We start from the raw sequence: 25,854 nt of genomic DNA, 5'->3' as shown, positions 1-25,854 counted from the left end.
AACATTACGTGAAAATTACAAATTAATCCAATACCAGTTACTTCACAAGGTCATTTATTTAAAAACTATTTTTAAACTTCATCGTAAACTAACATGATCCTTTATTAAAATATATATCTACCTTTAATAAATCTTTTAAAATATTTTTATAAGTGTTCATAATTTTTTTTTTAATATTGACAGTGAGTTGCATGATGGCAGCACTGGTATGAAATACGCGGGAATTTTAATGCAATCTGTGCACCTGTGCACTGTCGGCACTGTCACACTGTGTCACAACACAAATACAAAAGCAATTTGTTTATACTTAATAGAGCTCGATTGCATAAGGAGAAAATGAATTACCTAAGTTATTCAAACTTTCTTTTGACATACTTAATTATTGTAATAATGACAAATCACTTAAATACAGAAGATTTGGGGACGAAGAACATAATATTTTTATACGTAGACGATTTACGCCATCTACACGACAAAAATGTAAACTTACCAAATATTAAAAAAATTATGGAAAATGGAATTACATTTAAAAATGCATTTTGTCAGGTAGGTCTCACCAATAACAAAATATTTGAAATAAATAGGTATTCATATTCATTGAAGGTTGTTTTGCTTGAGAATCGAATGCAGATGTGCAGGTTAAGAACAAATCCTCAACAAATTGATGATTTTTTTTTTATTTCACTAGCAAGCTTTATGCGCTCCGAGCAGAAACTCTCTCCTAACTGGTCGTCGGCCGGACGCCTTACGTCTCTATGATTTTTATAGTTATTGGCGTCATGAAGTAAGCAATTTTACAACACTACCACAACTATTAAAAGCAAATGGCTATCACACATATTCCATTGGTAAAATTTTTCATCCGGGCGCAAGTTCGAACTACACCGATGATTACCCATACAGTTGGTCAGAATTTCCTTATCATCCACCATCTGAAAAATACAAAGACGCGGCGGTATGCAGAGATAGAATAACAAAACAGTTACATAGTAATCTCGTTTGCCCCGTTAAGGTGAATGAACAACCCGATAACACTTTACCCGATTTACAATCTTTGAAATTTGCTATAAATATACTAAAGGAAAATAAATATAACCCATTTTTTCTTGCCATTGGATTTCACAAGCCGCATATACCTTTAAAATTTCCATCACATTATTTAGGTGAGATAAAAACAAGATGTCTAATTATCTCAATACATAACACCATGATGTTCTAAGGCTTGTCATGTTTTTGCAGAAAAAATACCGAAGCGTAATGTAAAACCGCCAAAGTATCCCAAAAAGCCAGATAATATGCCATTAGTTGCTTGGCATCCGTGGCGTGATGTTCGTAAAAGAGATGACATACGGCAACTTAACATATCTTACCCTATGGGTATTATGCCACCAAAATGGACGATTAGAATACGACAAAGCTATTATGCTGCCGCTTTGTATATCGACAATTTAATTGGTAAATTAATGAGATATGTCAATAATAGTAATACGATTGTAGTACTAACTAGCGACCATGGTACGTATGGCTTTTGATTTAAGAAATAGCTGCTTTTACTCATTCATTATTTTTTATCTGTCAGCGTATTTGTTTAAAATTTCATAAAATTGTAATAAAAATAATAAAACTTTATAATAATAAGTGTTTACAGGTTGGTCGTTGGGCGAGAATGGTCTATGGGCAAAATACAGTAACTTTGATGTAGCATTAAGGGTTCCACTGATTTTTAATATCCCAGAAATTTCACCAAATATTATTGACACCCCAGTTGAACAAATTGACGTGTTTCCAACTATAGCTGATCTAACTGGAATTAAAGGAATACCAAAATGTAAGAATACCAGAGACAAATCAAGACTATGTTTCGAGGGTAGAAGTCTTCTTCCGATAATGGCGGGAAAAATTCAAAATGGCGGCTTCGCTATAAGTCAATATCCAAGACCGTCTGTAAAACCACGTAAAAATTCTGATTCGCCTCGTTTAAAAGAAATAAAAATAATGGGATATAGTATAAGAACGCAACGATATCGTTATACGGAATGGATATCTTTTAATAGTACCACTTTCACAAGGAATTGGAACAAAGTGTACGGAAGTGAATTATATGACAATTTGTTTGATCCTGATGAATCAAATAATGTGTGTAAAGAAGATAGATATAGATATATTAGAAAGAAATTATTAAAAATACTAAGAGATCAAGTGGAAAATAAATAATATTTATATTGCTTTAAATACATGCTAAGAAGCATCGGACGGGAAGCAACTCAGTAATTAATTTAAGATGTTCATAGTGTTGAGGTTACAAAGTTCATAGATTGTGTTTATATTACTTATTCTGAGTGTTATCATGAACTGTCATGAAAATAAAAATACTGCAAGTACTTCATAATGTTTAATATTATATTTGTAATATTGTAGATCAGTATTTAGATTACTTACTGGAAGTTTAAATAAGTCATGCGCACTGTTTATTTTATGTAAATATTACAACAAAATAAAAAACCGATGAAGACAACATTTTAAAATTATTCATATGTATTGTAAAATAAATTTAGGAATAAACATTCATAAGGTAAAAAAACAGTAAATAAATGTATATGTAATATATGACTTGATATTTTTATACAACATACAGAATATATTCACTTAATTATTTAATATTTTACACCTCTATATGTATATCTATATATATAAAAGAAAGTCGTGTTAGTTACACTATTTATAACTCAAGAACGACTGAATCGATTTGACTGAAAATTGGTGGGCAGGTAGCTTAGAACCAGGAAACGGACATAGGATAATTTTTACCCCGTTTTCTATTTTTTATTCCGCGCGGACGGAGTCGCGGGTAAAAGCTAGTAAAGATATAGAGCTGGATAGAGATAAGTCGAAAAGGAACATAAAACAAAAATTAAAGTCAAAAATTTGACCTACTTTCGTAATAAAGCCAATCTATTTGAAACAAAACAATGATAGTCACTCTATCCAAATATTTATTATACTGGGTCAAAACATTTACGACTTAACACTAAAAAATTATAAATTAACAACATACTTTTATAAAAAAAACTTATATTCAAAACAAAATGCAATAAAAAATTTCATCTAATGTCATACAAGACTTTTTTTCTCTTCGGGCAATGGTTTTCTAGAATTCACTTCCATTTCAATCTGTTTGAACCTGGCGTACATCGCACTGCTACATAACACAATAAGGTTTGACGACCACCAAAGGTAGTTCTTAGTCTCGTTGTACCATTGAGTTGCCAACACTGTTTGTGCGCAGGCTTTAGCAGTGCCCGATATATTGTGTGTTAGAGGAGATGTCACCTGGAATAAAGCAAATTTAGTTCAAAACATATTTTATTTATTCTGTGCTAAGTAATAAATCTACATCTGAGATCTCATAAGAGTCGAAATGCGTTAAAATATCAGAGACTTTTGCGTATTTGTTTTCAGTGTTGATTCATACAATAATTGTTCTATCTCTCATCAAAGTGATAAACAATTAATTAAAGCTTCGAGAAGTATATAGAGACGGATGATTAAGAGATAACTTTATCCGCTATGACGTCATTTAATTATTTTGACGATTCTCTCGCCAAAGGAAAACGCGAATGTGTGATAAGAAAATAATTTTTCGTTGTTTAAATATACCTTATTTAGAAGAATGTTATTTAAAAAATCTATGAATGTTGCATTATTACTGAAGTAATAATAAAACAACTACGTAACCTTTGACCTTTACCCTTTGGTTAATTGTTAAAAGATATCGAACCATTAAATTCAGATAAGGAATTAAAATATTAAAAAGACATCGGATGACTTTCTTATCATATTGCAATCGTTTTGTACAACTTATCATTGTTATTATTCAAAATATACCTAAGTTCGTAAGTGTAAGTAAACTCAAGATGTCGAAATATCGAAAGAAAATTATATTTCAAACATATCTAAATATACACTAATAATGTCAACAAGAATTATGTGTATTTTATAACGAATAAATTCAAAAACTACTCGTTAAAGTACCCATTAAAAAAAATTACATAAAATGTCCACTCGTGCGAAGCCGGGACAGACCGCTAGTCATATTAACTTTAAATCTCATCATCTAAACAGTAAGTCAAACATAAATTGTCTATCTAAAACCTGTTTTTCTTCGCCATTAGCAATATTATAGAGATATAAAGTTATTATTACTATAAAACAAAAAAATACAGTCGAATTGATAACCTCCTTCTTTTTGAAGTCGGCTAAAAAGAGCAAGTGCTCGCATGAAAATTGAATTTGCTTTATCAGCACGCATAAAGACAAAAAGGGTATATCGAAATATCTGTAGTACCTAAATATGTATATGTAATAGAAATATCGACCGGATTTCACTTTGGTTGGTATTTTCCTGGTCGACCAAGCGTGTTCTTTAATATGTACAACTGTTATTAGTTCCACAATAAACTGTATTGGATAACTAAAAGGAACCCTGTCTAAATAACTAATATTGTGTTGGATAATATCGTCAAGCAGCCAGCAAAGAGCCGGTCCGTTTATTTGCTTACCTTTATTTGCAATGACGTCACATATCCAATAGCGAAGCCGCAAACTCCACCAATAACCATTTGCACCCAGAAAAACGTGCTGTCGAAGTTTGTATACTTCAATAGGACTCCCACCTCTCCATTAATCAGGATCAGCGGCAGGAACAATATAATCGAGTACGCATTATTGTAGTAAGACAATAGCCAGATCTCTTGGTTGACGCTCGGCAACACTTTCTTAGTAAATATCGAGTAGAGTGATAGCATTAAAGACCCGATAACTCCATATATGGTACCGAGTAGGGAAAACGATCCTGTAAATGAGAGCGAGCGCTGAGACTTCGTACACCATTACAATTAGCAACCACTTCATATTCGAACCGCTATCCGCACCAATACTGACTCAATTTATCAATACGCATTCATCTTTATATGATTCTTGAATCACGTACATGATTAGTTGATAAAAAAAAAACGTTCAACTGTCATAATCAGCATTATAAACAATAAAACAAGGTCAACTAACCGCCTATGTTTATACACTTTAATATTGTAATAAAATATATCGTCGGACGACTCGAATGCACAAAGTTGTTTAGGAGTTCAACATTTATTAGTAAAAGATCCTGACATGCAATATAATAATGTTTAATTTTTTTACGAGAACAAATAAAGACGCCACATATAACATCGATCAATAATTTTATTAGTTTATATGATGGCGCAATAGTACGTAAATATTGCGTCATATGTTTTTTTAAATATCCTGAACGTCAATGGTACGTTTAGTAGTTTTCTTTCTGTCAATTCGTTCCACGTCGTTCTTTATGACCTTAACTTAAGCAATTTCGAATACTAACCAAACACACGTTATACATGTTTAGTTCTTTGCCAGGGTATTATAAGTATACAGTCTGGATTAGTGTTTTTTTTTTTTAATTATATGCTATAAGGCTTTCGGGGAAGGTGAAAAGATGACATTTTTTTTATAGGAGAAGAGGGTGAACGAGCAGCGGATCGCCTAAAATTATTTGATCCGATACCCATGGACATCCACAACGCCAAAGGAACCGCAGATGCTTTGCTGACCATTAAACCGCCATATCTCTCTCTCTCTTTCCCACACCTGTTATCAATCTTAAGCAGTTCAATACCTGATGTTCGTCACAATACAAAAGTCAAAAACATTTTAATGGACGTATCTTTATACTTATTATCATCAATATTATCTTATCTGCCGCTTAGACACGTAAGATTATTATTTGGGTTACGAATGTTGCTTACGGTTTTAAGAACAATTAGTTCGTTAAATTATTTAATTTAATTTAAAAATCGACTACACTAATAATTTATTTAAAAAATCAACGATGTTATATTTGTTACCTATGCGTTTCTAGCCATTGGGCAAATTTTAATGAAACTGTGGCAGAATATCCCGAGGACACCAGAGAAAGTAGAGCTCAAAAAAAACACAAATTGACGTTTTTTACCGTTTTCATCAAATGTATTTTTTAAAATTCAATGGCTGGTCCCACCTTACTTGAGGTAGGCTCCAAGTTCCGCAGCAGGGACATATAGTGAGCTGATGATGATTGCTTGCATTATCACAATATTTTGATTACCCAAACTATTAAAGTTGAAATGCATGTTGAGTTCAGGTAGTACTTATTAAAAAGCTTAAATAAAATATATTCTCATTACCTAATAGATTTTCCTGGTCTACACCTAAGTAGAATCCGAATATGATGAAGGCACAGCACAACACACATCTTAGAGATGTGGTCTGCCGCAGCAGGAGCCAGCTTAGCAGTACATTAAAAACAGTGGTCAAAGACCGTCCAATGTAGTAAAAAGCAACTCCAACATACTTCAAGCACATATTGTTTGTTGCTATCATTAATGTGAACATTATTGATAATGGTATCACCTGAAATATATAAAGATTTGCTATGCAGACACAATAACATGAGACACTTGCACTAACTACACAATCATTTTTATTTCAATACTAGCTTTTACCCGCGACTCCGTCCGCGCAGAATAAATAATAGAAAACGGGGTAAAAATTATCCTATGTCCGTTTCCTAGTTCTAAGCTACCTGCCCACCAATTTTCAGTCAAATCGATTCAGCCGTTCTTGAGTTATAAATAGTGTAACTAACACGACTTTCTTTTATATATATAGATGTATAATCTTGTTTTTAGTCTACATAAGCTAATCAACTAGTTTCCTGACCTTATTCTAACCTGGTAATTCTATATTAAGATCGTTAATTAATTACGCAAGTTGAAAAGAGGGGGGTTAAAAAAATCATGCGAAGGGAGATCACCTTAAATAAGATATCACATGTAAATATTCTAAATGATGATTAATTTAATGAATAAATTAATATATTTAAAAAATTACAATATAACTTTGTACTATAAAAAACACACACTTTTAAGGGCAGAGAGGACACAAGGGTCAAAAAGTTGTTAAAAAAACATGACATGATTAATGGAGGAACCCTTGTGTCTGGTTAGAAACCAGTTACTACAATAACCAATAATCTGCAGTCTATAAATATGTATGTTGTAATATTTTATTTTGTACTAAAACAAACTTAATAAATAGCCTATGTGTTCTACATCTGTGCCAAATTTCATCAAGATCCGTTCCAGAGGTACCTTCTAACAAACATCCATCCATTCATTTAAGCTTTGACATCTATAATATTAGTATGTTTTGTGTACCTTTTTCACCACATCTAGATTCCATGGTGAACCTTTTGGGAAATTAAATACACCAGGTATTCCTCCAGTTCTACTTAATATGAAACATATAGTGAAGGATACAACACATTGAAACCATGTTATAAATAGAGGGGCATCCAGTGATACTGAGTCACTACTCAACAGTGTCTTGTTAACAAATACTGTGGCAATGGATACAACCCTGTAACAATGAGTTTGTTAAAGTTAAATTGTACTCAACAATTACAAGAAATAACATTAAAATTTATATTAAATATTAATTCATTCTTAGAAATTTGTACACAAATGAGATAATTTTGGCTATAAAATAAATGTATATATCACAACCTCGTTATAATCGGACATTAATTAGAGGCAAACACCTCCTGGCACTTCCTTCTTGAGGCAGTGAGGCACTCCCTTCTTTTCTGTACTATGCTACAATATTGTTTTGCAAGTATTCGTAGTTCGAAGATAAGTAAAACATTGTTTAGCTGGTTGGTATTTTTTTTTTTTTTGTAATACAAAAGCCGCAAGTTCGTGTATACAAAGTGTATACGTCATATAAAAAAATACCTAAGTAAGCTTTTTGACAATGAACAAAAAAGAGGTATTTACTCACCAATAACAAGACACAACAATGAATATTTTTATATATCTAGAACATAAATCACCCTGGTGTTCCTTCATGTTTTAATTTTTACAGTAGAAAATAATTACAATAACTTTTAAATACTATTAGGTATGAAGAACATATTAAAGAAGACACGCCTACCATGCCTGTATTATCTTATCTATATGTAAATTGTAATGGGTACCTTTCAAGTACAATTAGAATTCATTTTGTATTAAAACTAAACTTTACCAAAAATTAACTTTGTATTTTTTGTTAACTCTAAACGCGCGTTACATGTCAATGTCAATGTATCAAGCGTCAACTGTCAAATAGAGATGCTGAAAATGAGTGAGTGACAAAAAAATCTTTTAAACAGCCAATATATATTGGTTTCACCTTATTGGAAAGTTTATCTTTATAGCTTTAGGAAAAAAGTTCTTTTTCTTCAGAAATAAAGTCTTAACACAATATGAAGCGGTATATGAGCGACTCTGACTTGTCGCTGTGCTCACTCGCTTAGAGAGGATTATTTTTTTTGCTAAATTTATCGAAAAAAACAATTTTAAAAATTCATAAAATGTACAAACACGATGCTTATATTGTGTTTTCTCAGACTTTTAAATTTCAAGCGATAAACTAACGATTATAAAGAGTTATATATATCACCAAGATGAAAAGATACATATCACTCTTTTCTCCAAAGTGACATATTTTGCCGATCTCTACGTCAAATAAACTAGACGTATGTAGATCAGCTCTGAACAGGGTATGCTCAGCTCACATAAGCTTGAACCGTTGAGCAACAGCTCAAAAACTAAATTAGCAGCTCACGGCTCAATGCGATGTACTATAACGATACAAGTCAACGAGCCGCGGTCGCCGCGGTCAATCGTCGAGTAGCAGAGCGACCAATCATAGCTCTATGCAGAAATTGAGCTGAGCTGCGAACCGGTTTACTGATCTACTCCACATATGCGAATTGTGGCTGATCCTTAGGTCATTATTTATTTAGTTTTCATGACTAAAAAAAACCAACTTGTCCATTTGGTCTATGGTCAAAAACAAAATGTATGCGCTATGCGCAAAGTTGTTTAGATGATACTCGTTAATAGATCGATTTAATTTGGTAACATGTTTTGTTTCATTCATTTTCGCGTTCGTGTTGGAAAATTTAAATTAAGGCCTTCCGCATCTTATTTTACAACCATATAAATTTAGAAGAAAAATTTCCGCTAAATTGTGATTATAGATGAATGATAGTCACTACCAAAGAAAACAAGAAATGAAAGCGAGAAGATTAATCAAATGAAGAAATAACAAGAAAACTAATACCAATATGGTATTAGTTTTCTAGTTATTTCTAAAACTAATTATAGTATATAAGCGTTTAACCAAATGCTTTATTATGGCATTTTTTCTTCACAAATACAATTAAATTAATAAATGTTTTTGGTTTCATTCGTTTTTAATGCTTTTAGAAAATCGAATTGTGTTTGATCTGTATGTGTGCACATCACTATTCGACATTTTGAATTGGATTGGAAATGTGACGTCAATCACCAGTCAGTGATTTGAATGATTTTATTTATTTTAATTAGATAGACGAACAGTCGTCGTACAGTTCACAGTTCTTCTACAGACGATTTAGCGTAAAACTACTTAAGCTTTATCTGTTAAATAAAACTTTTAGTTCTTTAATATGGAGTCTTCGCCGGAGATTAAAACCCCCGAACCTGAGAGTTCTACAGCTAGCAATATCTTTTTTGAACTTATATACAGCCCTGTGAACATACTTCTTACTGTTATTATTGTAGTGTTAGTGTATAAAATATATAAAAGCAAGTCTACCAAAGTTGCTGCGGAGTTGCCGGAACTTCCAAAACTCCGTAAAGATATGACTGTTGCTGAATTACGGCAATACGATGGTTCTCAGCCCGATGGTCGAGTGCTTGTAGCGGTAAATGGCTGGATTTTCGATGTTACCCGAGGCCGTCGTTTCTATGGTCCCGGTGAGTACATTTTGTCGGTATGAGTGTTGTAATATAGATTTCATTATGAAAATATGTTAATTAGATTGATGAAGGAGCTATGCAAGTGTTTATAAATAGAATTGACATAGTGAGTCAGTGTTTTATCACCGCCCAGTTTTGTTATGCATTACATGCTTGCAATTCGGTTGTAGGTGTATTTATGTTATGTTAATAATTCACATATTCACATTTCAAGTATATACCTCTTATATATATAATTAAACTACCCATTTTAGAAGTTTTACATATGTATTGTAGAAAGTATTTATGCATAGTATAATTTCAGCTGTATTTTCTACTTATATACATATATAAAGTTTAAAATATTTTTAAAATATAGTAGTAAGTATAAATTAGGTATCCACATAACAAACATCTTCTTGTTAAAATATTTGTAGAGCTACCTGCTTTTGTAACAATATACAGAAACTTAAAATATAATCATTTTTTTGGATTACATATTAAATATCACCATTAACTATAACTTCTTGCTTCATTGAATCAATTTTAATATTTTAAAGGTGGTCCATATGCAGCTTTTGGTGGTAAAGATGCATCCAGAGGACTAGCAACATTTTCCGTGACATCATCAGACAAGGAGTATGATGATCTCAGTGATCTCAATTCAATGGAAATGGACTCCGTGAAGGAATGGGAAGCACAATTCAGAGGTAAAGTTTACTTCTATTCTTAATTCAACATATTTAACAGGATATACATCAAATGCAAATTGGTTATTTCTGTAAAGTTCTCATGATTATTAGAGCAATATAAACATGTGTTTTGTTGGTTTTGACTTATGTTTAATATGTACCAGTGTTAGTATGGTTGGTTGCATAGCTTCAGATATGGATCCCGCTTTGGGTAGAGGTCTCCTCCTCCCTTTTCCAAGTTTTCGGTCCTTCCAACTAACAGCTGAGCTGACTTCCTTTTGCCACACTTATATCAAGATTGGGACTTATATGAGTTTTATGTGTGTTAAAAAATTCTTTCTAGTTGAAAAGTTCTACATTCCAAACTGTGATCAATTAAAAATTCACAAAATAACTATCTGAGTCTTCAATGTATACAAATAACACTGAAATGCTTGTGGCAATATTCTTTAAAGCAAAATAAAAAACATACAAAGTGTTTGTCTGTATGTACTGCACTACTTCAAGATGTTATCATTACTTAGTTTTACAAAATTGAACTCAATGTCTAAAGGCATTAGTGATAAAATTGATTAACACTCAGTTCATGTACTTTGAGTACATGAAAGTATCATATGATAACATTGAATAAGATGTAAAACTTGCAAATTTTTACACAATGTATTTTAAAATGATTCTTAACCTAAAGTAATAAGGTTCAAAGTACAACAAATGAACAACAACATTGCATAAATGTGAGAAGTTTGAACCATACTTATACAAGCCTCATTTATACAGAATCATTTGCATGTCCTTATGTTTCAATATTTTTTTACAGTCAAAATGTCGAAAGTAGGTCATATGTTGAAACAAGTTTAATTTTTAAGATCGGTTTACTTTCTGTTTTACGTTTTTTAATCCAAAATAACTACTCCAATGGTTATTACATAATATTATTAACTTAATTTTATTAACTACCATACTGATCTTGAAGTGGTCTTCCTTAGTGAAAATTAAGTAATCTACACTGAGGGTTACCTATAGTGACCAATTAATGTCTATGTGTAGCAGTAAGACTTGTTACTAAAGCGTAGAATATATATTTTGATCAAGTTTCCATTTAGGTCTGTATTGACATATCCCACTAGATGAAATTTTATTATCATTTTATTTTCGCATAATTGTAATTAACAAAAATTGGCGCAAATTTGTAATCCTAAATAATTACGTATTATTTTTCGATAATTGTTATTACGCGATCTAGTAAAAACTGAGTTAACAGGCAACTATAAACCTTAGTTTTATAGCACAAAATTCAAATCCAGTCATAGTTTACTAAAACATTCAAAGCTTTCCAAAGTTAAAAATAGCTTGGGAAATATATATTATATCCAAATCTGTTGTGTAATATGTCTGTTAATACTTACAGAAAGTGTGTTATATATTTTTAGAGAAATGTCTCAAGATGTGACAAATATAGACAGAATATTTTTTTATTTTATAAACAAATATACACAAGCTAAATGCAATGATTTTCTTATCAATGTATGTTTATTTAGAGATATCTTGTTGGGCAACAAATATGACCATGCCTTATCTACTATCTATCTTTTATCTACAGGACATGCATAAATATTGGTGCTGTAGTATACCTAAACTAGACTGCAAATTCGTCCGGACGGAATTAAAAAAAAACTTTATTAGTAAACATCAATCTATTTTATTCATCAAATTTCAGCCAGATGCTTGGTTGAGTTATACGAAATACTTTCTTACAAACATCCATCCACCCAAACCATCTATATATATAAAAGAAAGTTGTGTTAGTTACACTATTTATAACTCAAGAACGGCTGAATCGATTTGACTGAAAATTGGTGGGCAGGTAGCTTAGAACCAGGAAACGGACATAGGATAATTTTTACCCCGTTTTCTATTTTTTATTCCGCGCGGACGGAGGCGGGGGTAAAAGCTAGTTTATAATATTAGTAAGATGAGACATCTTTAAAGCTCAGATTTTTTCGAGCGAGACATTTAATAATTTGTTATAAGGATAAAGTTAATTTCATGCATCTCGTTATTTCTACACAGTTTATTGATAAAATATATTATTTATTTTATAGTAAAGTAGTGTTTGTTTAATGATATTTGACCTCATATTTTGCTATACTTTTTGCTTTATCGCTGTATAACTTCCTTGATACATAATTGATTTCAAAGTTTACTTGCAATAAAATCATTGATTACTTTTGAGGCTAAAGCTAAGCTAAAAGTAACTAAAATTTATGATCTGCAGATCAGTTACCTCACATGTGTGAAACACATCAGTGAAATGGCTAGCAACTCAGCTCAATTTGTACCTTCATATAGTAATGATTTGCGTTTCGAGCTGCAAAGTGTTAGTAACCAGGCAGCTCGTGGCTCGTCGACATATCGCGATGAGCTTCCAATTAAGTTGGTGAACTGCAGTTAAACAGTTTAAGTTTATGTGAGTTGAACTTATGAACCGGTTCAAGCTGATTTACACGTGGCTATAATCAGCGGTTGGATATAATAAAGTAAATCTTTATAAAAAAGGTCTACAAATCAAAGTCACAACATGATTATATGTAATTATAATTTACTGAATTGATATGAAATTTATAATGAGCTATGCAGCAGATTTTTACAGCGCCAACGGCCATGAGACATAATAAAACTAAATTTATTTTGCTGGAGTAATGTTGAGGCTCGTTGTTTAACGTAATGTTCAAGGTCATGTATGTAAATGTTGATTAATGTTTATCTGCATTATTATACCTGTTTATACACAATCATATTTTTTACGACTTGCTTGTGTTAATATGTTGAAAAAAAAAGATAATTTTCTTTAATAAGAATATACTTTACTTTTTATATTTTTTTCAAATTTTTAGTCAAAAACACGTAATAATAGTTGAAATGGGTGTTGCCAAGGTGGAAGACAGGGTGCAATGGCGACACTTAGCAAAGCGAAAAATGTAAAAAAGAAATATGTTCTCTTTGGAATAAAAAGGATTACAACTTTATCCTCCACTGACGTCGCCTTTGAGAGTAAAAATATTAGAAAGTTGTCAGTAAAAATTTAAGAGATTTCTAATCTGTGTTTAAAATTAAGTAAGATGTAACTTTTGTATTTCAGAAAAATATGAACTGGTTGGCAAACTTCTCAAGCCAGGGGAAGAACCTACAAGTTACTCCGATGAGGAAGTAGAGGAGTCTGATATTGAGAAGAAAAAAGAGAAGTAAAGAGAGAGCCCCGAACTCTTTCTGTCTTCTCCGCGGCAGGCAAGAGTCTATACTCGAAATACGATCCTTTGAAAATGTATTTATTATTGTTTTTTTAATATTTTGATAAAGCTTTGCTAAGCAAAAACTATCTAGTAGACTGATAACTATTCTAACTGTATGTATCGCCTAAATGTTATGCATGAATTATTCTAAAAAAACTTTTCAGAAATAGTTAAAAACGCCTAACATCACTAGGCTTAAGTCATGATATTTATAATTGGATCAATCAGCAAATGGTTTTCCGTGAAGTGGCTTGAATAGTTTCCTACACTGGCACATTTACAATTGTTATCATGTTCTTCTAGTTATTATGTTATTTTATTAATTATTCTTGTTCAAGTTTCATGAAATTAAATGGTGTACGTTTTTACAATTATTTCATATTTAATTTTTACAAAGGTTCAGATATATTGCAGAAATTAAGAAACATATATGTTAGTGTGTGATAACAGTTGTAATTTTTACGTACGTAAAACTTTCTTACCTATATAAGAAAAGTGTTTAGGCCCTATCTATCTTTCATTGAATGTTGTTAATTAATGCTTTTTGCAGTTTTTTTATGTATTATATAAATGTGTAAATGAATTGAAAGACTGAATGATGGTGTAAATGTGCACTAAATTAAAACTAAGAAAATGCTACAGCACATTCCTAACGTTTGAACGTAAAAAAAATATGGCCGCTTATTTGAAAAGTTATGGTCTACGTGTGGCAGAATGCAATATAATATTTTTTTGTCTCAAAATTGGAAGTGTAAATTCTATAACTATATTTGTCTCACTTCTTGTCAATGTCCTTTCTCTTTTTTAGATGTCAATAAAAATGGGCGTCGAATGACATTTTTAATTAATTTCTAGCAACAAAGTTTGTTTTTTGTTCTATTTTTTAAAAATATAGAACTCCATTGAGCCAACTTTTATGACCAAATTATTTTTTGTGATCTAATTTTTGTTCTTATATGTTTGCTGTCTTTTAGTAGAAATTTGTTTTTGTCTATTTTTGGTACTTAATGATTGGATATATAGTGTATTTTATATTGGTTTAGATCAGTGAACAAAAAATTGCATAATATAAAACATGTAGAGTTTGAGATATTGTGAATCTTTTATTAAATTAAATGTGTGGGTTGTGTGAATTGTTTATCCTTTTGTTTTTTTATGTTAAATATAGTTAATTTATCGGCGTATGCAAAGTGAAAAGGTTCTAAAATGTAATGTCTTATATTATAAAATGATTTCTTTTACTGAAAACTTTGGTTATAAATTAACCGAGTAATTAGATTCGGTGTTGGAAAATTAGAAAGTTAATTTAAGTAGTACTGGTTTTATTTTTGCTATTGATTTCGACGGTTCCGTGGTCGAATGATTCGCTTTATATTTAATATTTCAGTGATAAATGGTTATTAATTTTACGATTACCCTCATGGTTTGCAAACGTCGATGTATTGTATAGGTAAGTGCTACATATATGTAAATATTAAAGGCATTTATGTAACTTACGTAGATTTTATAAAATTAAAACTTTAACTTTCTGTTGCTGAAATATGTTTTATGCAATGTTGTTTGTAAAAAGTGTATTCTTTGTTTTTTTTAAATTAAATTAATGTTTTTATTGGAATGGTGTTGTTTTAATATGAAGCAGTTTGGTCCTTATACTAAGTTGCATATTCCTAACATGTAAGAAAGATAAAGATTTCTATTAGTTGAGATAATTTTATAGTACAGGATTGCGAAGCGGTGATGCTGGGATTTTTCGAGAGTGGCAGTTAAACAAAACACTTTGCGCACAGACGAGTACTCTCACCAAATATAGTTCTCCGTATTAAGTATTGGGGGGATACTAAGTAAAAAAACGACTCTTAAAATATGCTCTAACATTACCGTTTGTCCTCAAACCCTATATACCCGCTTCGTCTTTCCTAACATCATTATAATTGGGATTCAATAAATGGTTTCCACACTTTTTTTTTGTTGAGTCATTTCAACCTGTTAATATAAAAATGCACCCAGTCTACTTGTTTCCTGTCACATGTGGTCTCAGTCTTGACAAAGAGTATGTGATGGATGACAAGGTGTCACAAGTTAGCGTCAGTACAACAGAAACCCGGTACCGGTACGGTGTTGCAGTTTTATTTATTTATATTGACGATAGGAATGGGGTTTTGGAGTAATAATACTCAAATATTAATACAAATTTTAATAATTCTTATTTTCTTTATTAACCTATATTTTTTATACAATAGTAAACGTTCTGGGGTACAGTTGGAACAAAAACAACGGTCTATAATGATCACATAATTATATTATAAAATGATTTAATTACATTAAAACAGAATAAGTATAATAATATACCTACGCTACGAACAACTTACAATCATAAACGCAGAAGCGGACAAGGATGTACTCTTCTCTTGTATTTACAATTTGTACATTGAGCGCTATCTCGTAATACTCATACGTCCATCATCGCTCTACACCGATAATAAATAGTGCGCGTGTGTGTCTGTCGTGTGGGCGCGGCGCCGCGCTACGCTATATGGTACAGGTGCGGCGCACGCGCGCGGCGCAGAGGGGGGGGGGGCTATGTACAACACTACAACTGCTCCACGAACTTGGTGAGTTGGTCCTGCGGCGTCATGGGCGGCGGCTGGTCGTCGGGCGCGTGGTGAGGCGCGGCCGGCGCGGGCGACTGCCGCAGCAGCAGCAGCTCCGAGGGCGTGGGCGGCCGCGGCGAGGGCGTCGCGGGCGGCGAGCGCTGCAACACGCCGCCCACGCCCACGCCCACGCCGCCGGGGAAGTAGCGCGCGCTCAGCCGCGGTGCGCCGCCGCTCGCGTACGGCGCCCGCATGCCCAGCATCCCGCCCGCCACGCCACCTACCCCGCCCACGCCCGCGACGCCACCGCCCTGCTTGAACCAACCGCCGCTCGCCATGCCCACGTTGCCCACGCCGCCGACACCGCCTCCTGTTACTCCACCCATGTTAACTCCGCCCACGCCGCCGACGGCTCCTCCCACCTGACACGATAATGCCTTATGTTACATTTTATCTTGTGAGTTACCGCGGAAATAAATATTTTACGAAGCAATAAAATTATTTTAGATAGTGTAATATTTCATTTAAATGTTTATAAAAAACTAGCTGTCACCCGCAACTCTGCCCGCACGGAATTTATAAAAAAAAAATTAATAAATAGCTTATGTGTTCTTCCAGACTATGTACTACATCTGTGCCAAATTTCATCAACATCCTTTAAGCCGTTACGGAGATACCTTCATACAAATGTCTATCCATCCATAAAAACTTTCACATTTATAATATTAAGTAAGATATATGTTAAAACGTCTTGCAAACACAGGATTTGAGCAATTTGGAAAAAGAGTCCATGTCTAACTGTAAGCTCATATATGTTAAATTATTCAAACTTTCGTAAGACATTATCACTAACTTAAAACACTCACGTCTATATATCCGGATATATAGACGTGAGTGTTTTAGCCGTTTCTATATAAGTTACTCATATATGTTGATAAGGACGCGGTTAAACAACTCACTTGTGTCTGTTGCGGCAGCATCTGGTGCATTTGCACCCTCTGCTGCTGCGGTTGCATCATGTGCTGCAGTTGCTGCTGCTGCTGCTGCACACCGCCCACGCCCAGCCCCACGCCGCCGATGCCTACGCCGCCCGCGTTGCCCACATTACCCACGGGTCCGACGCCTCCCACTCCGCTGGCGACCTGTTGCTGGCTCTGGGCGTTCTGTTTCACAAAAATTTACTGTTGAATAATGTGTTGCCACCACTAACCTATTAAGTTTTTTTTACTAAAAAAAAGTTTTTTTATGTAAAACATTTTTTCTGAATCACATAAATAAGAGAAAGTATCTCATTAACACCTATATATGTGTACTGACCACTAATTGCCTCTGTTTGATAAAGGCCGCCATGAGGGGCGGGTTGGACTTGAGGATTTGCAGGATTTCCTGCTGCTGGTTGTGGCTGGTAGGCGAGCGCAACGTCGCCATCAGCTGCTGCAGCGCCTTCTGGTGCACCTGTGGCGGCGTCTGCTGCGGCCCCGGCGGCGGCGGCGCTCGCTAAAACATCGTAAATAGTGTTATTTCATGACTTTCTCAATAATTTTTGCCTGTCGTTTAGAAAAAGTTAAAACCTGTAAGTAGGAACAATAACCGTTTAAAAAGACATGTAATTCTTCTTGTGAAGACTATAATAAAGAAAATTGCCAGTGTGTTCCAACCAGACTTAATGTATTGTAAGGGCGGGCGTGTGCGTGTATGTGTACCTGCTGCAGCTGTTGCTGTGCGGCGTGCGGCGGCTGCTGAGGCGCGTGGTGCTGAAGGCGAGGGTGGTGCGGCGCGTGGTGAGGTGCGTGGTGTAGCGGGGGCGGCGCTGCGCGGTACCGCGGCGCCCACTCGCCCCGCACGCCGCCCGCGCACCCCGGCGGGCCCATCGCCGCCTGTTTGCCGTACGAGGGCGCCTGCTGACGCGCCGCTTCCTCTTGCACCTAGCGCAAACGTATCACATGATATACAAATTTAACAATAATAGTAGTGTGGATTTATTATTGAAGGGTTACAGGGGTATGTGAAAGCGGGATCTCCCCCATGACGTTAGGGGAAATGCTAAATGAGAGATATACTACGATTCTATTATCTCACAGTTTCTGTCATAGCTGGCAAGGGTTGTGTTGCGTGTGTGAATGCGTACCTGTTGCAACACCTTCTGAACGTTGTGCGGCAGCGCGTGCGCGGCGGGCTTGGCTGGCGCGGAGGTGTGCGGAGGCGAGGCGAGCGGCACGCTGGCGTGCGGAGGTGATGACGGCGCACAGGCACCGCGCGTGTTCATGGCGGCGACGCGCCGGCGCAGCAGCTGTTGCTGTTGCACGCGCTGCTGCACCTTCTGCTGCTTCAGCTTCTGTTTGATGCTGCTGCAGAAAGGCACCGAACACTTGGATTCGGTGCAGTGCTTGGCGTGGTAGCAGCAGAGCGCGATGAGCTGCTTGCAGATGGGGCAGTCGCCCTTCGTCTTGCGCTTGCAGATCTTGGTGTGGGCGACGACGCGCTTCATCTTCTGGCACGAGGGCAGGCGGCAGTTGGCGTCGCGGCACTGGCATGCGTGCACCAGGGACTGGATGCAGCGCTGGATGGAGAGCTTGCGCGCCTCCTGCGGGTTGGCCTGCTTCATGTCGCCCGGCGAGGAGTCCACGTCGATGTCGAGGCCGAGCTTCTCCATCTTGTGGGGGTGGCCCTCCTTCTCGTGGCAGGGCACGCAGAGGTCGAAGTCGTCGCAGACGGTGCAGTGGAAGCGCGTCTCTACGTGCGACTTGCAGCTGTTGCACGTGTACACGAACTTGTCCTGGCCCTGGTTGTGCAGCTCGTACAACATGCACAAGGTGGAGAAGCGCGCGCGCCGCGTCGACGAGAACTCGTAGTGGCGGTCGCGCGCCATCGTCAGGAACGCGTCGCGCCCGTCCATCAGGTCGCAGTTCACTAACGGGTCGGGGTCTTGAATCGGCTGCAGTTTTTAAAAACAAACTGTATCAATACTTAGCTCTATTCAGTTTATCTAGCTAAATTGTTTTTTTAATACTATGTAGAGGTCAATAATTTAAGAATTCATGAAATCCATACCTATATTTATGATTTGGTTAGTAAAAAAATAATTACAATTGTCTACTTCGGATGAATTTACGACTGCCCACTTACCGCTAAGCTGGCGGCAGACTGCGCGGAATGTAGCCTGATGACAAAGAACACCTCCTTGTGTTTCTCCATGGTGGCAAATATCTTTGCACTGAGATCGCTGCCCTGCTGCTGGTCGCTCTGCTTCTTGCTGTTCTTTCTTTGCGCCGCCTTAGATTTGTTCGACTTCTTTGCCTTCTTCTGGCCTTTCTTCTTACCATCAGGACCTTGCTCATTTTCTTCAGAAGACTGGAATATCTAAAATAATGTTAGACATATTCTCTCTAACCTCGGAATAATAAATATGAAAATGTATGAATGATGTAGTTTTAATAGCATATTTGACAATTTTATGAGACGGTAATACATAATATTGTTGAAATTCTCCTCATTTTATTTTAAAAATTAAATATATCTTATAAATTATACAAGTGTTAATGGAACATGATCGATGAATACTGACCACTGCCTCGGCGGCCTCTGCCTGCTTCCTCTTCTCCTCCTCTTCCTGGTCCAGCTCCTTGATAGACTCCTCCAGGACGTTCGGCCAGAAGTCGCCTTCAAAGTAGGGGAGCTCCGCCGCCGAAGAGATATTGTCCTCCATCGCTTGCTTAAGTATATCTTTGTAATCTAATATTATTCTCTCTATGATACCTTTATCTAACATCTTTTTATACCACTCTTGCAACCTTTTAGGTTTGGGTATCTTTTGTTCGGGCGGATGGCAGTGGAAAATGTAGTCGTCCCCCTCCGACGGAGGACATGCCCAAATATGGGCCATCGTGTACCCCAATTGCTTGGCGTAGTCCAAATAACCTAATAAAATCTCATGATATACCGCAGTCCTATACTGTCTAGGTTGGAAGAAATGTACAGAGTCTAGATATGCTATATAAACACGCCTCGTGTTTGGCGACGGACTTTCACTACCATATTCCTGAAAAAATAAAACAACAATTAGTACACAATAAGGCATTATATATTTAACAATTCAATGTATATTGCATCAACTTACCTGCACATGCATTCCAAAGAAACATATATCAGTTCCATCTACTTCTTCAAATGCAAATAACGCTTTCGCCCGATACGGGAATTCTGGAGATAATTCACTTGATTCTACAAATCTAGATTTCATACCCGGCTTAACTTCTACAATCTGAAAAAATTTAAATCATTTAAATAAAAATCAATAGTTTAAATGTTCAAAATAAAGCTTGCATTGTATAGGTTGATAGTTCATACCTTATCAGAAGATGCGACCACCCTGATATGCACCTCGCCCGCACCAGCCTCTTTCTTCTTAAGAAAGTTATTGACTCTAGTCTCAATATAAATGCCGAGCTTTGAAGTGGGCAACTTCTTAGCACAAAACTTGTTCTCTTTCCGCTTGGCCCCTTTCTTCTTGAAACAATTATCACAGCAGTAGCCCTGGGGCCAGATCTGGTCGTGGTGGAGCACGCATATCTGATGCTGCTTCCGTCCACAGTCCATACACACCACAAACGGTTCTTGCTCCAAATGATCATTTTTCATTTCTTTAAATTGATCCTTCTTGATAGCCCTAAAAATTTTAACAGATTTTAATCATTTACTAACGAAATTCAATGGACAGGTTATATTTCAAATTTGTATAAATATTTTGACTAATAATTCAACTTATACTCGAATTTACTTAGTTACGTTAAATAATTAACTTTTACAATAATTTTGAAATTGTTGAAATATAAATTGCAATCAATCATTTCAAAGCAAATTGCATGTAAAATTTTGAGAATAGAAAATAATAATGAGAGAAGTACAACTTACGTCTGTGGCTGTAGCGGGTCGTCCCCGAGTGTGACTGTGTCGCCCTGGATGTCATTGAAGCACTTCTGGCAGAAGGTGTATCTATCGGACACAACCCCATACGCTTTTAGACTTTATTCACAAGGCCGATCCGTAGCGATGGTAGTGGTGTGAAGCGTGACAGGAACGTTTTGAGTGCAGACAAGGAGGTGCGTGGAGAGGGCGAAAAAAAATTAGTAAGCAATAACAACATATAAGGGATTAGTTGTTAGACAGTTCACAAATATATATATCGAGGCGACAGTATGGCTGACTGGCTATGGTCGGCAGCGAAGTCTACTCGAGCACGACACCACAGAACACTGTTTGACACAGGTCTAGTATAGATAGTACACAAGCAGAGGAAGGCTAGCTAGTTACTGCTTCTACCTGCATGTTTTTATGTACTACATGTTATAGCACTATGTATATGATGCAGTAGGGGAAACAATTTCCATACAATTATGACTATGTTGAAGTAGAATGGCTCGGAGTTACTTATAACTAGTAACGGTTCTCACATATAATTTTAGAAACAAAGTTAAAAAGAACATTATGCAATGTTTTGATGATGACTAATATTAAGCCCTCGCGCCTTTTTCCAATCGGAGTAGACAGACATAACAATCGTAATCCATCCATTTCGCTGAGCCTATTAAACTTCAATCTATGTAGTTTCTTTATACTTTTGCCTTTAGCAATTGCTCAGTTATTATTTTTTCAAAATCCAACATACTGAAATTTAAAATCCAAAATCAGTTTCATTTCTACAGAATGAAATTTTAAAATATAAATTACGTTTTGATTTTATTTTGAAATTGAAACATTTAAAATTGAGTACAGAATAAATAAAATAGTTGAGAAAATTCAATATTTTTAAAGCATGAGAGCTGATTTTAAAGACATACTTTATAAGTGAATTTAATTTATTTATTGTTTCCATATTTACTTTGTTTCTAAAACTAATTTGTTTAAGTTATTAATTAACACGACCTTGTCATATATGTGACAATATCTTAATCAGCGATAGCTTATTTCAAGACCTTAATTCAAGGCTCATTGATAACATTAGTATTAACATACATTCAACATTTTAAACATTAGTATAATGTTAAAAAAAATATTTCGGCCTTGAATTAAAATATCTTTATTCCTCTATGCCCAAAAGATAATAAAAATAATTAAATCTGTCTTTATAGCCAATCAAATATAATCTAAAACTGTCTAACCTTATCCCAAATTTAGTACAATTTTGACTTAATTAATATACTTTTGTTCATAGATTATCAATAAAAAACAGAAAAAGACAATCATACATTTCAATTGCCCAATGAATTTTAATTTAAGGATAATAATAAAAGAAAATCAATATACTCATTAAAAGGGAAAATCATAAATTAGTTAATTATTGTATTAAAGTGCACTTGTGCTTACTTGATGAATCTTAACTTTCAAAATACTTTCACAAAATTTTACTCTTTCTATGATAGTCTTTTTCACAATATGGCAACCATGAACAATTAAAAATTTCTTTTACTTTAAATTTACCTACTTCCTTATGCAAAATAAATGCTGGACTAGATTAATTAATATTAAATTATTGAAAAATTAATTTAATTAATTAAGATATTTTAGTCGCATTGTTCATGGTCAAGATTTTTATTTATAAATATACAATTTAGCTCTCAAATATTAGCAATATTGGAGATCTAAGCTGTATACAAATTCTTTTTTAAAATTTTGATTACCAACCTGTTCTGATAGCTGAAGTACTTGGCGTCTCGTGGTATTGTGCACAGCTGCTTGCCGTAGCAGCACAACACTTGAGGGTTAAACGTGTACTTCCTCCCGCAACAGTAGCCCAGGTTTTGCATCACCGGGTCAATCTCTTGCTCAAACACCTCTGACAGCTAAAACAAACATTTCAAATTATAAATCTTACAATCAAACTAATATCTAACTAAAGAATTCAAAAATAAAATGGTTTTTAAATCAAAAATGAACAAAAACTATCTCACCTTTGTACAATACCTGTAGACCCTAGAGTTCTTTCTGTTGTATAGCCACGCGTTATCGAACATCAGCCAGACGTCGTCTACATACTCCCACGGGTCTTTGTATTCACCTCTGTCCAGCTTCATCTTGATAGTGGACAGATCTATTGGCTTCGTCACTATATCAAAGTAGTCAGGAATGCCCAGGGCTTGTGCGTCGACCGGCTGTCGAAACGGCAATGACTCCGGGTCCAGGCAGAACAGTTTCTCCAACGTGGGCATCAACGCCTGCCGCAAATCTTCAGGTTTGAATATGAACATTTTCTTCGGTCCCCGGTCGGGCTCGACGCTGGAGACGCTCGCCGGTCCTTCGCTCGGTTCCTCTTTAATTTCTTGTTTTATCTCTTGTTTAACAACAAAGTCTGGATACCTGTCGGTCCTGTCCATGGAATCTTTGTCGCCGGGCGTCTCGGCCCTCATACCTTTCCCTCCGCTGTCCTCGTCGGGCTCCTCCTTTATTCTCATGTCGTCCTGCTCCTGCTTGATCCGCACGTCCTCGGGACTGTCTTCTGCAGAAGCGGCGGCGTTGAGCGCCGCTTTCTGCGCGGAGACGGAGGCAGGTCGCGAGATGGGGCGCGGGTCAGGGGCGGGGCTGGGGTGCGGGTGCGTGTGCGGGGTAGCGGGCGTGCCGGGGGGCGGCGGCCCCGCAGAGTTGACGGGGTTGGGGGACGCCGTCGACTGGTCGCTTCGGAACGAGGAGTGGTTCATGAAAGGACTCGCGACGGGGCCCCCCGACAGGCGGACTTTAGTCTCCTGCTGGTGGTTCGGCGACGCCAGTGGTGCGGGGCCGTTGGTTTGCATAGATTGGTACTGCGGTGCCGGGGACGTCATCGGCTGTCCGAAGGGAGACATGCCGGGATTGCCTACGCTGCCTACACCCACGGAACCTCCGTTAGGCGTTTGAGGCATCTGCAAAAATAGTATGAAATTACTTGATAAAACAAAGTTTTTAGGAATTATAACCAACAAATAATTAGAATTAACAATATAATCTTTGATGAATTAGAAATTATATTCATACCTGATTAGGACTAGGTCCCGGTGGTCCCACTAAATTATTCTGGAAGGCCATGCGACTCGCAGGCATTGGCAAAGTCATTCCGGGAGAAGGTATTCTAAGACCAAGGCCGGGCGGCGCAGATCTCGCCAGTCCTACACCAGATACCACACCCGGGACTACATTGGGCCCGACACCAGAGCCAGGTCCAGGTCCAATAACACCTCCGGGCGCTCTTACTCCCAGAACGCTGGCGGACATGACACCAGATTGTTGCATCTGTTGTTGCTGCTGCTGTTGTTGTTGCTGTTGTTGCTGCTGCTGTTGCTGCTGCTGCTGTTGTTGTTGTAATTGTTGTTGCTCTTTTCGCTTTTGTCTCTTTTCTTCCAATTCCTGTTTTCAAATTGCAATTAATTTAAATAAATATAGAGTGTGAAACAAATTGAACTTGGATCTTTACAAAGCATAGTATTAGAGGGATATGTTTAACTTAGGACTACTAATGTAAACAGAAAATCTTAACTTCGAATTAAATGGCAGCTACGCGTTTCGCTTAATTAAATGCTTAGTGTTATGTAGTTATTATTTGCAACACTTACCTTTTGTATTTTGTATATTTTTTCAGCGAGCAGATGATAGTATTCAGACCTAGTGCTCGCCATTTCATACATGTCGCCTTCGACCTTTCTCGCATACGCGACCAAATTGTGCATTCTCTTGTCCAGCATTGCTGTGGGGTCCGGCGTCGGAAATATGGCTTGCACCCTGTAGGTTAATGGCTTATTGTCAAGAAGATGCTAAGAAAACTTACTAATTACACATGACTCAAATTCCAAGACATGGACCAATCTAAAATAAAAGATAATTGATAAAATAATGTCGCTTAGTTTATCAAGTAAACTTTTTAAGTCATAAAATATAGTATTAAATTTTTTTCTTATTTGTCATTATATTTCTAACAGTAATAAATAAAAAAAACACTTACAGTTTATGAACTAGATGGTTTCTGAGATCAGCAGTTATAGACTGGTGCCATTCCTTGGTCCCCGACACGGGGTTGGCGGTGACGGGCCCACCGGGCAGCTGCAACGTGCCCGTCGTCATCTGAACAAACGAATGCTTCATTGCATTTATAACATATACAACTCTTTTCTATTTCAACTTATATATAAACTTAATTTATAATTTTAAATTGGATATCAGCATCTACAATATTATATGAAATATTTTAAATAGTATGTTAGAGACTCACAAGTTGCGTCTGCTGCTGCTGTTGCTGCTGCAGGTCGGGCATAGTCTGCTGCGCATAGAGCGGCTGTAGCGTGGGCTGCGGGGCGTCGGGCAGTGCGGGCCTCGGCGCCGCCATGCGCGCCACGCCGCCGCGGAACCCGCCCGCCATCGACGTGGGGCACGTGATGCCGAG

The 25,854-nt window shown here is 36.2% G+C and overlaps 4 protein-coding genes across 4 annotated transcripts; 2 read left to right on the top strand and 2 right to left on the bottom strand.

Annotated features, from left to right (window-relative positions):
* Nucleotides 1–293: 293 nt before the first annotated feature.
* Nucleotides 294–2,214, top strand: LOC106715653 (iduronate 2-sulfatase). Its single transcript, XM_014508985.2, has 4 exons — nucleotides 294–546; nucleotides 689–1,163; nucleotides 1,240–1,515; nucleotides 1,649–2,214. Exons 1-4 carry the CDS (start codon nucleotides 337–339, stop codon nucleotides 2,212–2,214), a joined length of 1,527 nt encoding a protein of 508 aa, XP_014364471.2. The 5' UTR covers nucleotides 294–336.
* A 599-nt stretch (nucleotides 2,215–2,813) lies between these two features.
* LOC106715674 (GDP-fucose transporter 1) lies at nucleotides 2,814–8,169 on the bottom strand. The gene is made up of 5 exons (XM_014509006.2): nucleotides 7,894–8,169; nucleotides 7,272–7,473; nucleotides 6,240–6,465; nucleotides 4,560–4,852; nucleotides 2,814–3,330 (listed from the first exon to the last, which is right to left on the bottom strand). Exons 1-5 carry the CDS (start codon nucleotides 7,959–7,961, stop codon nucleotides 3,112–3,114), a joined length of 1,008 nt encoding a protein of 335 aa, XP_014364492.2. The 5' UTR covers nucleotides 7,962–8,169; the 3' UTR covers nucleotides 2,814–3,111.
* Nucleotides 8,170–9,423: 1,254 nt separating this feature from the next.
* On the top strand, nucleotides 9,424–14,074 carry LOC106715675 (membrane-associated progesterone receptor component 1). Its single transcript, XM_014509007.2, has 3 exons — nucleotides 9,424–9,896; nucleotides 10,439–10,588; nucleotides 13,710–14,074. Exons 1-3 carry the CDS (start codon nucleotides 9,587–9,589, stop codon nucleotides 13,814–13,816), a joined length of 567 nt encoding a protein of 188 aa, XP_014364493.1. The 5' UTR covers nucleotides 9,424–9,586; the 3' UTR covers nucleotides 13,817–14,074.
* A 1,983-nt stretch (nucleotides 14,075–16,057) lies between these two features.
* Nucleotides 16,058–25,845, bottom strand: LOC106715652 (CREB-binding protein). Its single transcript, XM_045678117.1, has 16 exons — nucleotides 25,684–25,845; nucleotides 25,417–25,535; nucleotides 25,031–25,196; nucleotides 24,456–24,824; nucleotides 23,399–24,343; nucleotides 23,133–23,290; nucleotides 21,363–21,473; nucleotides 20,799–21,117; nucleotides 20,569–20,712; nucleotides 20,017–20,490; nucleotides 19,578–19,811; nucleotides 18,580–19,386; nucleotides 18,155–18,376; nucleotides 17,769–17,948; nucleotides 17,411–17,614; nucleotides 16,058–16,873 (listed from the first exon to the last, which is right to left on the bottom strand). The coding sequence occupies exons 1-16, from the start codon at nucleotides 25,828–25,830 to the stop codon at nucleotides 16,451–16,453; spliced, it is 5,022 nt and encodes a 1,673-aa protein (XP_045534073.1). The 5' UTR covers nucleotides 25,831–25,845; the 3' UTR covers nucleotides 16,058–16,450.
* Nucleotides 25,846–25,854: the final 9 nt, after the last annotated feature.

Source organism: Papilio machaon, chromosome 5, assembly GCF_912999745.1.
Source record: "Papilio machaon chromosome 5, ilPapMach1.1, whole genome shotgun sequence".
NCBI lineage: Eukaryota > Metazoa > Arthropoda > Insecta > Lepidoptera > Papilionidae > Papilio > Papilio machaon.
This window is presented reverse-complemented; position numbering and strand designations above follow the sequence as displayed.